At 31.5% G+C, this 13391-nt stretch overlaps 1 protein-coding gene across 2 annotated transcripts; it reads right to left on the bottom strand.

The window, feature by feature from the left end:
* Positions 1–7269: 7269 nt before the first annotated feature.
* Positions 7270–10591, bottom strand: LOC131078720 (putative glutamine amidotransferase GAT1_2.1). 2 transcript variants are annotated; one of them, XM_058016492.2, is made up of 6 exons: positions 10347–10591; positions 9030–9376; positions 8750–8929; positions 8459–8665; positions 8170–8379; positions 7270–7610 (listed from the first exon to the last, which is right to left on the bottom strand). In XM_058016492.2, the coding sequence occupies exons 1-6, from the start codon at positions 10447–10449 to the stop codon at positions 7365–7367; spliced, it is 1293 nt and encodes a 430-aa protein (XP_057872475.2). In that variant the 5' UTR covers positions 10450–10591; the 3' UTR covers positions 7270–7364. The 2 variants fall into 2 exon arrangements, with proteins under 2 accessions (XP_057872475.2, XP_059072922.1); XM_059216939.1 differs by lacking the exon at positions 10347–10591 and adding an exon at positions 10119–10242.
* Between the last annotated feature and the right edge of the window lie 2800 nt (positions 10592–13391).

Raw genomic sequence — 13391 nt, 5'->3', positions numbered from 1 at the left:
CAAAAAACCTATACAACTTGAGAGCACTAGCCATCAGTTCCCTAGCCAACGAACAAAGAACAAACCGTCGAGCGAATAACTGACAATGAATACCAACACCATATACCTTCCTTACCTCACCCTACATCTGTGCTAAGCGATCCTTGTGGTTTGCACTACCCTTAGTATGTCAGCAACAACTGGCGGATGAAACATGGGTTAGAACCTTCGGGCGACATACACCATCATTGTTAGCAGGGGGATCACTACTTCCATCGCTTCCACCATGGACAATGACACTCTGCAAGTCCAAACTCTGTCGAACTTCTACGTCTAGCCAACATAGTGGCTACATCGTGGATGAAATGAGAACAATCTGTAGGGGAATCAAACCGAAAACCACTCAGTTCCAATGCTCGTGCCCTACCGACACGCTATGGGGTGATCCCCCTTCTCATTACTCATAGTTCTTCTTATAGAGGGTCATTCGAACAACTCAAGGGTTTGGTAAGGGTATTTGATCCATATTAATTTCAAGAGACCATTGTAAGAGATATAAATGTGGAGGATTCTGTAACCAAAAACAAATTCTACTCCAATAATACACCATCAATGTCAAATAATAATCTTCCTCATAAGGGTTTTCCTCAACCCAAGGTACTACCCCCAAAACCAAACAAGGATGATAAATCTAAGAATGGACTTCAAAGGTAAAGGACAAATACATTATGTAATTAAAGTGGCATCAAATAAATATTTAGAGTCAAGGGAGGAACTTGAGGTATTTGAAGATTCTATTGATCATATTGTTGAAGAGATAAAATGAATATCCACAAAGGAGAGTACACTTGCCACTCTCTTAGGAGATCCAAAATAGATCATCCTTTCAAATTTTATGGCATCCTACTTGGACAATGAATGATTGTGTTGATAGATAGTGGGGATACTCATAATTTTATGAATGAAGGTTTTTTAGTGAAGAGTGGATTGAAGATAAGAATTTGAAGGCTTCAATGTCATGGTAGCTGATGGATTCATCATTCCATGCAGTAGAGTAATCAAGGAGCTCAAAATAAATCTAGGAGACCATATGGCATGTGAAAACTTTATTTTGTTGGTTTAGAAGACACTAGTATGATTTTGGGTGTATAATGGTTGCATTCTCTAGGGGAATATATACAAAATTACTAGACAATGGATCTTAATTTTATAGTATATGAAAATAATATTGTACATAGAGGGATCATAAATGGATATCCATAGGTTGTGACAACAAAAGGGATGGATAAAATCTTCCATAGATTCCAATTAGCATGGGAAGTAAGTTGCTTGATTCTTCCCAAAAATTATCCATAATGAAAGAAAGGTACGTATTGTGCATTGATGGTAGATTATTTTGGATAAAAGCAATGTAGTTTTTCATGATAATCCAAGGTACGTATCACATTGATAGTCATTTATTTTGGATAAGAACAATGTAGTTTTTAGTGATAATATTGAACTTGGACTACCATTGAATAGAGGATTTTAGTATGTTATGGAGTTAGAAGGGTATAAATCTATTATAACTATACCATACTATCATCAAAGAGGATATGAAGAGATTATTGATAAGGATATCAAAGAAGTTGACATGGGATTCATAAGACGTAGCTCTAGTCCATTTGAATATTCAATTGCTCTTGTGAAGAAGAAGGATTACACTTTGTGAACATGTATTGATTACATGTCTTTGAACAAGAAGACCATCAAGAAAAGATATCGTATTTTAATGATATGATATCATAGATGAAGTGCAAGTTGTATACTTCTCCAAAATCAATTTGAGATCAAGATACCATCAAATCCACTTGAGATATATAGATGTTGAGAAGACTTTTTTCGGTGTCACTATTGATATTTTGAGTTTTAAATAATGTCTTTTGGTCTCACTAATGCTCCAACCACTTTCTAATCATGCATGAATATGATATTTAAGAAACATCTCAAAAATTTTATTCTAGTATCTGGGTATTTTGGAGCAATGGTATATTTATTTTTAAGTTTGCCCAAATGTGAGTTTTTTTAAGGATATTTTGTATTTGGGGTATTTCATAAGTGCCAAGTGTGTTCAAGTCAATTAAAAAAATATTTGACCAGTTCTATATTGGTCATCCCCCATTAATCTAACACGGTTGAAAGGATTCTTAGGATTATATTGTTACTACATGAGGTTTGTGAAAGGTTTCTCTCAGTTATTGTTTCTTTGCATAATTTTAAAAGTAAGGGAGATTTTCCACATGTTAAATATGCTCTAAAAAAATGTCGAGCTTAAGGAGGTAATGAGCTCATGCATGTACTTGCTATTCCTAATTTTTCATTACCTTTTGTTTTTTAATAGGATGCATCTAGAGAAAGTATTGGTACTATCATAACTCAAATGGGACATCCAATTGTATTTTATAGAAAGAAACTAAGTATAATAGAAAGAGATTATCCCATTTATGATAAAGAGATCTTGACAATTATGTATGCATTAGACAGGTTGGGACAATACTTGGTTTGTGAAAGATTCATGGTGAAGACTAGTTATAATAGTATTAAAAATTTGAATGATTGCCAACAAAAGTGGGGGAGAAAAATAAAATATTAAGAATTTGACATATAATACATGAAGGTACAAAAAACATGGTGGCTAATACACTTTCTAGGAGGCCTGCCCTATGCTCACTTTCCATTGTTTTGTTGATTGATAAGTTTCCAGTATTGTTGAGTATGCTAAGAATAAATTTTATAATAATATATTTGATGAGTTTGTTAAAGATAATAGGTATGTTTTGATGGATGGGTTGATCCTCTACAAAAATAGTCTTTTGATGCCTTAGTCTAAGCTCAAGGAAAAGATTTTGAAATCCTTCCATGATAATCCACTAATAGGACATCAAGGTTATTATAAGAATTACAAAAGAATCTACAAGAGGTTTACATCAAAGGGATTGAAATGGGATGTTCATAAACATATCAAAGAATGCACGACTTACCAATAGTTAAAGAGATAATAAAAGAGAGTTAATAAGTGGATTGAAGGGAACTCAATAAATTATGTTTCAAATAAGTAAACTGCACGGATCAAGTAGTTTCACTTGGGTAAATTTTGATACAATACTTTATACCACGTCTAGTAGAATGTCACTAGGGCATATATATCACTTATCTCTATCTTTATCTTTCCATCTCTCCCTCTCTTTCTCTTCCTCTATATATTTATCTCTCTCCCTCTCTTCTCTCTCTCTCTCTCTCTCTCTCTCTCTCTCTCTCTCTCTCTCTCTCTCTCTCTCTCTCTCTCTCTCTCTCTCTCTCTCTCTCTCTCTCTCTCTCTCTCTCTCTCTCTCTCTCTCTCTCTCTCTCTATATATATATATATATATATATATATATATATATCACTTTCTATCTCCCTCTTTCTCATTCTCTCTATATATTTATATTTTTGATCTCTACCTTCCCCCCTCTCTCTTGTCCTCTCCATAGATCCCTCTTCTTCTCCATATCCATTTCAATCTCTATCTCCTCACCCCTCTATCTCCCACCCCCTCTGTCTTTCTATCAATAGATCTCCCTCTCTCCCTCTTGTAAACAATACATGAGTTTATTGCACACATTATTCTATTCATAGTTTTTCTATGATTATATTATAAATTAATTTAGTATAATAATTATGAGCAATTTTACTATACAACATTTTTTTTTCACAAAATGAATATCTTTAAAATTCTATTCAAAAATAAAATATATGCAAAATACAATATTTTCATAGTAAAATAGAATGCAATTTTTTCTTTATAAATTACATTCTAATTTTTACTTTATTAATTTTTTAAATTATTTAAATGTATTTAAATTATTTTATAAGTATAATAAGTATGAGCAAGTTTATTCTATATTGATTTCATAAAAAAGAAATATTTTATCAAAATTTTATTCAATCTTTGAACTATTAAAATGCATAAAATGATTTGACTTAATTTTAAAATTATTTTATGCTACACCTTCTCCTTTTATTTGTTTTCATAATTTTAACCTTCTCTCTTTTTTTAATTATTACATTCTCTATAATTTAATCTGCAATGCATTGGGTAAACATTTCTCCTGTTTAATTTAATCTTCCTGTAGTAATTGGTTCTCTCCTCTTTGCTCTTAGGAATTTAGTTATTTTAAAAGTTATGCATTTACCTTAATTAGTTCAAAAGATTATCACTTTTAATTAAATACTTTATGTTGTCAGCTTAACATTTTTTTAAGGAGTCCTTCCTCAACAATTTTGTAGTGCATAAATTTCCAAGATAAAAATTGAGCATTGATATTTACTTTTGATTTTCAAACAATTAAGATTAAACTAAATCATCAAAAATCAAACCAATTAACTCTTGCATTTCATTACAATATGGATACTTTAACATTATATCAAAAAGTCTCAAAACATGACTACATGCATAAAAAGCAAAACACACTATAAATATTTTATTAAAATAATATATAAATATATAATATTTATCAAGTAGTAGCTTATGGATTTGATTGCGTTGTTTATTTTGCATCTAGAGTTGTTAAGGATTAAGTTGGCGAAGAGATGCAAAAAAAGAGACACAATCAAATTCAGAAGCAACTACTTGATAAACTAATGGATTTTGGAAACTCGATGAAATTAATTGACACCCTTCATGAGAGGAAACTCAATTTCAAATCTAAGTAGCTAGAATTGTTAAAGATTAAGCTAACAAAGAGATAGTAAAAAAAGAGACATAATCAAATCTAGAAACAATTACTTGATAAACTAGTAGATTATAGAAATCTAATGAAACTATATAATTTACTATACATTAAAAAATAAAATCAAAGCAAAAAATTAGCAAATTTAATATTTTTAAAATATTAAATTTTTGTTAGATTAAATATAAAGGAAACTTTCTAAATAAATTGGCTTGAGGGATAAGCTTGCAATATTTTGTCTAGAAGCTCCTCCATTCTTTAAAATTAAGGTGACATTAAATTATCTTTGATGACCTTATTCGTAAGGATGAACTTTGACTAGGTCAATCACCACAACTCTCGATCAGCTTGTATATCATGTTCAATAAGCCAATACAATAATTTAAGAGGATCGGGTAAGACTTTGGGAAATGAATTAAAATAATTATAAAATTTTGTTTACTGTGTCGTATGTAGAAGAGATTCCATATGCTTGAAATATTCTTATGATTTTTGTTTGAAGATTTTCTTCACACCACAAAGAAAGTATAATGAAATCTCATGAAAAGCATATACCAATTTCAATTAAATAATATCCTATTCTACCACATGATATTTTATCTTTTTTAAAAATAAATATTATTATATTAAAGTAATATCTATCAAGTGAAGTATTAGAACTTTTCAAGAAACTATATGGGGTAATATTATTTTAATTTAAATATATTTAAATATAGAAGTTTTCTTAAAATCAAATCCACATAATTTGTTATCTCATTTATAAAAACTTTGGTAAGTCTTGTATCTTATAACGAGAAACTTTGAGTCGAGGTCCTTTGCCCCTCTCCATTCATATAAAGCATTTTTAATTTATTCAATGACAACAATGATAAGAGATATTTACGTTGAAGGTGTATTACACTCACATATGGATGCAAAAACGTTTGTCAATAAAAGCTAGAAGCATTTGGTTTAGCATGTTTGTGACACAATGTACAAAAAAGAAAAAAAATAAAATTTTTTATTACAAGATTAGTAGGTTAATATTCAAATATATAATATAATGAAATAGTAGTATAATAATGATTAGAAATAATATTATTAATTATAGGGGATTGAAAGTGTCCCTACATAAAATCTATTTTATTATCAAGGATAAGGATAAGAATGATAAAAAATTAAAAAATATAATGATATGATAATATAATAATAATGTAATCTTAATATAATACTAAGAATATATTAAAACATAATACTATAATCATATCTTAAAAATAATTTAATATTAATTACAATATAAAAAATATAATAAATTTTTAAGTGGAATAATGAACAAATATGATATCCTCGACAAATTTTACTTATATTGTTCTAAAAACCAGTATGCTAGCTTTAATAATGTATCACTTAGATACAATAAGTATTAAATAGATAATTTTTATTCATAATAAATAAATTTTTAATGAACCATTACTCATAAATAAAAAATCAATAAATTTAATTTAAAACACATTAACCAACTATTAATAAAACAAGATAATTTCAAAATATATACAATATAATATTAACTAGCACCTAAAATATTGTGTTCCATAAAATAATCACCATCAAAATAATGCCTATTTTAGGTTAACAACTATAAAACTATAAAAATGAAAATTTCAAATTGAAAGGTATAATGAAACCCCATGATAAGGATATACCAATTCCAAATAAATTATATTCTATCTTGTTCATTTTAAATTCATATCATATCATTTTTTATGCAATATTTATTATATTTAAGTGATGTTTATAAAAGTGAAGCATTAAAATTATTTGAAAAAGTTGTTTGTTCATCATGATATTATTTTAATTTAAATAATCAAAATTCAAATAGATGGAAACCTTGATTTACCTACATTCAATTAAAAAAAGTTTCCTTGTTTTATGCAATCTAATGAAACTCATGATTGAACATAATACTCCCTACTATCTATAGGGATTTTATTGTAGTGAGAATCACATTCCTGCATATACATTGGAGTCCAAGGTCGTCGGGCCCTTTCCTTCAACCAATTACAATCATAAGGCGTGATTTCAAAAGAACATTATATATAATAATTATTTCCCTATTCATAATAGCAAACTCATTTACAAAACCTAAAATAATTTAATTCTAATAGATTTTTTGGCCAAACCTTGATTTCAAAAGAACATTATATATAAGAATTATTTCCCTATTCATAATAGCTAACTCATCTACAAAACCTTCAACAAGCATTGGAAAGAAGGCTGAATCAATTTTTTTCTTGAATATAAAATAAAAATATAATGATATAATAATATTATAAAACTAATTTATTTTTAATACATTTTTTGTTTTTGTTTAGTCTTTAATAGAAATATCTAATCAACAATATATTAAAACATAATAATATGATCATATCTTAAAATAATAATTTAATATTAATTATAATATCATAATATAATAATGATTTAATATTAATTATAGTATAATAATATAATATTTTTCGAAAAAATATGCTCAATATGTGATAAGATGACACTATGATTTTCCAGCAATAATAAACCATCAATTTATGTGATACCATTCAATGCAAATTAGATTTTCTTGGATACATTCACGAGATGATGTTCAAGATAAGTGATAAGTGTTCAGCACATAAGCTTTTCCTCCAACACCTGTGATCCAATGTGAGCCATCATCTGATAACATGCAATCAAATCCCACAGCTCTTCAGTAGACATGGATTCCATGAATTTTAGGGCTGTTTCTTTAATCTCCTTCTGTTTCTTCATCCCTTTCATATAACTTGCAGAGTTCCTCACAGTGGCTCCCATTTGCTTCAGTCTATTCTCCTCTTCTCTGTCCAGAGCTCTCACACTCAGTCTTGCATTCAACTGTTGTCCAATACCCAGAAAAGAAAATTTTCAGTTATCCCAAATTTAGGGTAGAATAATGAATGCATTAATAGAAAGATGATTTCTAATAATAACACAATTTTTTCGAAATCTTTGGATGTATCTAGCATCTCTATATAATAAGATCAGAGATCCGATGCTATCATAATTCATTCATTATGATGTTGAGATTAATTTATTGATTAATTCAGTATGATAAAAACTCGCTTTTGTAATCTCTTCAATCAATAAAATTCTGATCTGGAGATAAATTTTCAAAAGTTTTTGGATATATCTACCACCTCTATATAATGAGATCAGATCTTATACTATTATAATTGGATGTTATTGTAAGTCATTCATTATGATCAGGCAATTTATGATGATGAGACTAATTCATCAATTTATTCATTATGATTAAGAAGTTCTTGTAATCTCTTGAACTGTGATCTTTGACTAAGAAGTTCTTATAATTTCTCAAATCAATATAGAAAAATTTAACTTATCTGTGTTATAATTTTATATTTCTATTTCTTTTGAAAAAATAAGAGATGAGTACCTGAAAAAATAATGCTCCAGGATGCAAATCTGAGGCTTCGGCAGAGGGATTGGAACTGGTATGATCTTCATATATCAGCTTGGTTATGGAATAACTCCTAACTATTCTCTTGCTCTGTTTTTCCATTTCGCCACCCACTTTCACAACTTTACGTTCTCCACTGCAAACCGCCAGCTTTTTCTGATATGCAGCCACAGCTTTTACAAAGTCCTGAGAAAAACAGGCAACATTTGTGAAACAGAGACTTCAAAAATTTCACATATCAGTGAATTTGTAAACTTTGAATTACCTCATAAACCCTTGGGCATCCTGAATAGTCAAAAACATTCTCTGTGCAATTTTCGCCATCATGGCGCATTCTTTCAGGGTGGAATTGCAGACCCATTATGAATTTTCCTTCCTCTGGGTTGTATGCATTTGGGTCATAAAATGCTTCAATTAAACCATCTGGGGCATATGCCATTGGCCTGAATCTATCTGCCAATCTCTTTATACCCTGTAAATCAGAGAACAAATCTGAGTGGGTGGTGGAAAAAAACCTGAATATATTGTTGAATAAAAGCCATTGAGCTACATATACCTGATGATGATAGCTATTAACCATAATCTCCATATTCACTCCTTGTAATGAATCTTGAAACCAGTAATGAAGTGGAGTATCTTCTACCACTTTGATAGGGTGCCTATACCCATCATAATTATCATAGTTTATATGCTTAATATCAAAACCTGATTTTTCAGACACCTCTTTCTCAACATCCTGCAGTTGAGAAGGTCTTTATTAGAATTCAATACACAATTATAATACCCATTTGGTCTATTATATAGACCTGAAATCAAAGAATAGTAGATTAGGTTACCTGATATAGGGTTCCCCCACAAGCTACATTTAGGAGCTGAGATCCTCTGCATATACCCAAATAAGGTATGTTCTTTTCCAGACAACGCCGAGCAAGCTGCAATTCAATGGAGTCCTTTGCTCTGTCAATGGCAGTATCACTGCTGTGCAATTTCCTTATTTCATCCAATTCATCATGAGATAAACCATTCTCAGTCTCATAGAGAGAAGGGTCCACGTCCTCCCCTTCACAAAGAAGAACTCCATGAAAAGGCTCAAAAGCATCTAGCATCTGCTGTACAGCTGAGATTCTTGGGACAATGACTGGAACTGCTCCATAGTTGGCTATCAAATCCAAGTGATACTCTCCTGAACATTTAAACATATGGCACCATTAGATGGGTATTATTTCTATATAAATCCATTCTCATTGATTTCATCTTATCCTGACAAACTTTTGTTAAAACATAGTAGGTCAGTTTTATCCATTTTCACCTCTTGTATAGACAACCAAGCAGACACAATCAAAGAAAAACCCATTCCAAAATTTCAGTTAAAAATTAATGCGAGTTTCCCAAAATAAAATCTTTCGGCTAAATTCTCGGCATCGACGTCAGCTTTCTGAAAATAGATTGCATTTGTCAGATACAATGTACAGAGAACAAATCTGTGCTTTGAAGGAGTAACATCCTTTCTTTTCTCCTTTCAGAATAGGCATTCCATGCAGATGAAGATAATGGCAAGAAAATCCATTGCAAAAAGATCAGACCATGACCATCAAAACTTGACTCTTTGAAAATCATTTGAAAACCAAAAGAACCAGTGAATCCAAACATATGACCATCAAAACTTGACTCTTTGAAAATCATTTGAAAGCCAAAAGAACCAGTGAATCCAAACAGTGAACTCATTTGGGAGTTCAACAATAACTTTTTAAAAATCCGATACAAATATATAACAATAACATTCTAAAAAATTCGATGATAAAAATTATATCATTACAAATTTAATTATTATATTATATGATTCGAATTTAATCATCACACAATACCAATAACAAATCAGATTCCGATCACCATGACTCATGACTTTTCAGATCACCATGACTCACATCATTCGAATTTAACCATCACACAATACCAATATCAAATCAAATTCGACCACCATGACTCATGACTCTTCCGATCACCATTACTCACATCTTGAAAAACTATCTCAACTAAAATTTGCAGGGCATCTCAGAGACAATAACATAAATCTTGAAAAACGATCCCAACTTAAATTTATAGGGCATCTGAGAGAACAAGAACATAAAGTTTTTATGGAGGGTTCCTCATACCTACGAAATCGACGAATTTGTTCTTACGAATGCATCTTCTGGAGACGATGAGAACCCGTGGGAGGATTTGCAGAGGGGTTTCTTGTGAATTCTTGGTAAGCATTTCTTTCACACCTAGATTGAAAGTTAAAACCCTTATCTAGTCTGGATTGTAGAGATTGTGCTATGTTACTTATTTATAAGTAAGCGGCTTCGATTCGCTGCAGCAGGTGATGTACAACTCAGCTTTGCGTAGACGATTCTTATCCTCCGTCAACAACACGTTTTGTTTAGGTTGTGGCAACTATGGGACATGATAAACACAATATAGCTTTTGACTATGTATAAGTAGTTGGATTGCCAAAGTTTTCATGTGATATTTTGATATTTATATGAGGATTCAATTGTATTGATTTATATTTTATAGTTTATATAGCATTTTTTATAATCTAGATATGTTCAGAGGGGTATGCATTTTGGAAGTTATCTATATCTACACTCATCATTGTGATATAGTTGTCATGTGATTTAAGTAGTTTATGATATTTATGTTAAGATTTAATTATAGAGTTTTTGAGTCAAACTTGTTGACCCATATTTTATGAGTAGTGGTTCATAATGACCCATCTCTCATGAGAATGAATGGTCTGCTTAGTACTCATTGCATCTAACTAATGCTCACATGGGTAAAGCATTGTGACTCCAAGGGTCAACAATCCTAGTACTATTCCAATTCAAGTATTTTAAGTAGGTTCGATCTTGGGAGATATTCCATGGTAAAATATGCTTGTGTTCAATAGTACTTAGATGGGTAACCTCTTGAGAACTCTCAATGCTTCACCTTTGTGAGCATCGCCTAGATGCAATTAGTGGTAAGTGGACAATTCATTCTCATTAGAGATGGGTACCTATGAAACACTAATGAAATATGGGTCAATGAGTTGACTCAAAAACTCCACAATGTATCTTAATATAAAGGTCATAACTTACACACTATGAAAAATACCTCCTACTTGTTTTCAAATAGCTTTTTATGCAATAACTAGTGCATAAGTGGCATATATATGTTATTGGAGTTTATATTTCTTAAAACTATATTGATCAAGGCCTGAATTTGATGATTTCTTTGGAAATATATGTTAGTTCATAATTTTAAAAAAAGTGATGATCTAGCCAAGATCTCCTCTTTCATATGATTTAGTATGTCATGTCCTTTTTCCAAAATTTTCCAAAAATAGTAATCCCTATTGTCCAAAAATAAAAAATCATGATCCATTGTTAGTTCAAAAAATATTATCAAATTTGGTGTCTTGGGTTAACTCGTGGGTATTATTTTCCCACCTAAGATATTTAAATTAAATATCTCCCCTATTTTAGGTGTTGTAAATGGGAAAGCCTCTCATGGCTTATCATTTTGGCAATTAGTGTTTTTTAGTAGTTTTTAAAAAGTGGCAAGTTCCCTTGGAAGTTAAAGAAGTCTGGTGACACATGGTAAAAGGAGGTTACATAAATTTCATGCAAGTTTCCTCCATGTCAAGTAGCTGGATTTGGGCATCCAACTTTGGTTTTGAAAGTGGATGCATATATGCATGGTTTTGGATCCAAGTTTGATTATTGAACATTGTTACAATTTTTTCTAATATTTTGCTTGTTTTTCTTTAGTGGCTAATAAACCAGTGGAGAAGTAGACTAGTTATAAAATGAGATGTTTGGAAGTTTTCAGGTTATATAAGGGTAGGAGTCAAAGGATTATTGTGTGTTTTAAGGATGAGAGTCAAAGAATATCATTGAATAATCTCATTCATGAGTTATAACTATTCTGATCAGCTTAGGATTTCTTCAATCTGTGATTGTTTTAAGTACGATTTGGTGCTTCAATGATTTACAGTAGTTAATGATAGCCTTGAGGTCATGGAATTGTTGTTATTTTATGCATTTTTATGATACTTTGTCATTAATAAAATTGGCTTGAAGTTTGGTGAGTTATTCTTGAAATTTGGTGAAATTTCATGTGAGTTTTCTTTCAATTTAGCTTCCATATTTGTATTAGATTTGTAGCAGATGTAATGTGTTATTTATGACAACAAATTGCTATTTTCTCTTGAAATAAATATGAAACAATCATTTCATATCAGCTTCTTGAAGTTTGGGTGAATTTCACAATCATCTTTCTTAGCCACTATGCATGGTTCCTATTATTTGCAAGATTAGATTTTAGAAATATTTAAGAGGATTTAAATCTTTAACAAGAGTAATTAAGGGGGGAGAGAGAATGAGATGGAGAGAAATAATCAGGAGTAATTAGGAGGTAGGAGGAGAGGGGGTAGTATCAACAAAGAGAGAGAGGGAGAGATGGTGAGAGGGGGGGGGGGTTCGAAAGGGTGAGAGATGGAAGTATCAACAAAGGAGATCGAGATAGGGGGTAATTAGGGGGGAGTGGTAGAGGGAGGAGAGGGAAATATCAACAAAGGGAGAGGGAGAGAGGGAGAGAGAGGAAGGGGGGAGGTAGTGAGAGGCTTAGAGGGGAGATAGAGAATGGTAGGGAGACACCTAGAGAGAGAAGAGAGAATGAGAGATAGAGATAGGGTAATTAGGGGGGAAGAGAGAATGCGAGAGAGAGTTGAGGGTAATTTGGGGGTAGGATGAGAAGAGGAGAGATGCAAATATCAACAAAGGGAGAGATTGAGAGATGGGGAGAGAGGTGAAGAGAGAGATAGAGAGAGAGGGTAATTGGGGGGAGGGAAGTATCAATAGAAAGATGGGGGGAGATAAAGATCTAAGAACAAAGAGAAAGGGAGAGGAGTCCAGTAGGATAGTAGGAGAGGAGGGAGATTGCAAGGGAGGGAGCGCGAGAGAGAGAGAGAGAGAGAGAGAGAGAGAGAGAGAGAGAGAGAGAGAGAGAGAGAGAGAGAGAGAGAGAGAGAGAGAGAGAGAGAGAGAGAGTGAGAGTTGGGTACAAACATGTGTAAGGTGGGAGGGATAGTAGGAGAGGTAGATCTATAAACAAAGGGAGAGTATGAGAGGGATAGAGGGAGACATAATTTATTTGATACAGGCCCTTAAGTG

This window comes from Cryptomeria japonica, chromosome 2 (genome assembly GCF_030272615.1).
Source record: "Cryptomeria japonica chromosome 2, Sugi_1.0, whole genome shotgun sequence".
In the NCBI taxonomy this organism is placed as follows: Eukaryota; Viridiplantae; Streptophyta; class Pinopsida; order Cupressales; family Cupressaceae; genus Cryptomeria; species Cryptomeria japonica.
This window is presented reverse-complemented; position numbering and strand designations above follow the sequence as displayed.

Excerpts from the sequence above, each read along its gene's own strand:
- LOC131078720 (XM_058016492.2), bottom strand. The coding sequence starts at position 10,449 with ATGCTTACCAAGAATTCACAAGAAACCCCTCTGCAAATCCTCCCACGG. Across the intron at positions 9,377-10,346 it reads CAAATTCGTCGATTTCGTAG|GAGAGTATCACTTGGATTTG; the intron begins GTATGAGGAACC and ends TTAAATGTTCAG. Across the intron at positions 8,380-8,458 it reads GATGCCCAAGGGTTTATGAG|GACTTTGTAAAAGCTGTGGC; the intron begins GTAATTCAAAGT and ends TGTTTTTCTCAG.